Raw genomic sequence first — 1,393 nt, 5'->3', positions numbered from 1 at the left:
ACACACACACACACACACACACACACACACACACTGTCTCTCTCAGACTGTTCTTCGGGAGACACCACGCTGTTAACACCGTCATCTTCTGTGCTCTGGACCCACAGGATAGGAAGTGAGTCCATTCTGCTCCATCACTTGCTTCATATCATTTACACTCAGCTGGTGTTTCTGTGAGTCTCATATTTCTTTTTCATTGTGTCTCTGTTCATTCACAGATGGAAACAAGATGGCTGCTCCTCGGCAAAGTGAGTGCACTTGTTTTCATGTGATTGTGAACTGAAGCTCAGGGACTTTATTTATCTGGCTAATCAGAGGAAGAGTTAACCCTGCTGCTGCTCGCGTGCTGCTTTTTTACTTCAGTGAAATGAATGTACTATATTTTAGAACAGGATTTTAACAGTTTAAATAAAATTTAGGATTTTATGGTATTAAATTATATTTACAGAATAGTTATAATCTGCACATTACCACTTTTTCAGCATAGAACTCAAAATGAAATGTCCATCTTAAACTGACTTAAGTTTGATCTTTTTTTTAAAGAATACATTTGGCAAATTATTGCAGCAATTAAATAGTTAAGTTTAAGTTTATTGTTATGAAAAATGCACAAAAATACTGTTTTCAAATCTTATATGAAAAATATATTTTCCAAAACATGTTTTACTCTAAAACTGTGAGAAAAACAAAGCCATAAATCTAAATACGTTGTGTTCCAAATTTGAGGTTGATATCAGAAAAAATTGAGCTTTCAGTAAGATTTAGTTTGGGCACAGTACTATAAATTCACTCTCCATTTGTTTCCAATACGGTCATTTTTAACCAATGCAACCATTTTTTTTTTCCAACACCATTTAATCTTTTCGAATCATGCTCATGAATTTTTGCATTTACACAGCAAGTGCCAAAACCTTTACCGGGCTTTGTACCATTCTGATGAACTAAAATAATAAAATAAAATAAAAAATTAGGGCTGTCAGTTTAACGCTTTAACTTAATTAATTAGTTATGAAAAAATAACGCGATTAAAATATGTTAGCAGTTAACGGACTGGCCCTGCCCCCAGACCTCTACATCATCTTACATTTCATGAAGTTGACTGTTGACAAATATGATAATATTATGTTTTTGCTCAGTTTTGCCAACAAAAATATTACCTATAAAGCCACAGCAGAATTGTGCGTCTCTGAACAACACAGCGGTGTTTAGTTTCTGAATGAATCCGCGTTTTGAACGAATCGAGTGAATCAATGATTCAAAGCTCCATTCATAAAGAGAGCCATTTACTGAATTCCTGAATAAATCAGCCGCTTGAACGAATCAAATGAAAGACTCATAAAGACATTTACCGCCATCTGCTGGCAGTTTTAGTTTCTTATTTAGAGTATTATTT

General features: G+C 34.3%; 1 protein-coding gene across 1 annotated transcript in view; it reads left to right on the top strand.

Annotated features, from left to right (window-relative positions):
* The window catches only part of LOC107698931 (tensin-3-like), a 40,229-nt gene that overhangs the window by 37,074 nt on the left and 1,762 nt on the right, over positions 1-1,393 (top strand). Inside the window, exons 23-24 of the mRNA XM_016500073.1 lie at positions 47-115; positions 219-248. Coding sequence (XP_016355559.1) covers positions 47-115; positions 219-248 — 99 coding nt within the window. The remainder of the gene's footprint in view (positions 1-46; positions 116-218; positions 249-1,393) is intronic.

Source organism: Sinocyclocheilus anshuiensis, unplaced genomic scaffold (genome assembly GCF_001515605.1).
Source record: "Sinocyclocheilus anshuiensis isolate Anshui unplaced genomic scaffold, SAMN03320099.WGS_v1.1 scaffold270, whole genome shotgun sequence".
In the NCBI taxonomy this organism is placed as follows: Eukaryota; Metazoa; Chordata; class Actinopteri; order Cypriniformes; family Cyprinidae; genus Sinocyclocheilus; species Sinocyclocheilus anshuiensis.
This window is presented reverse-complemented; position numbering and strand designations above follow the sequence as displayed.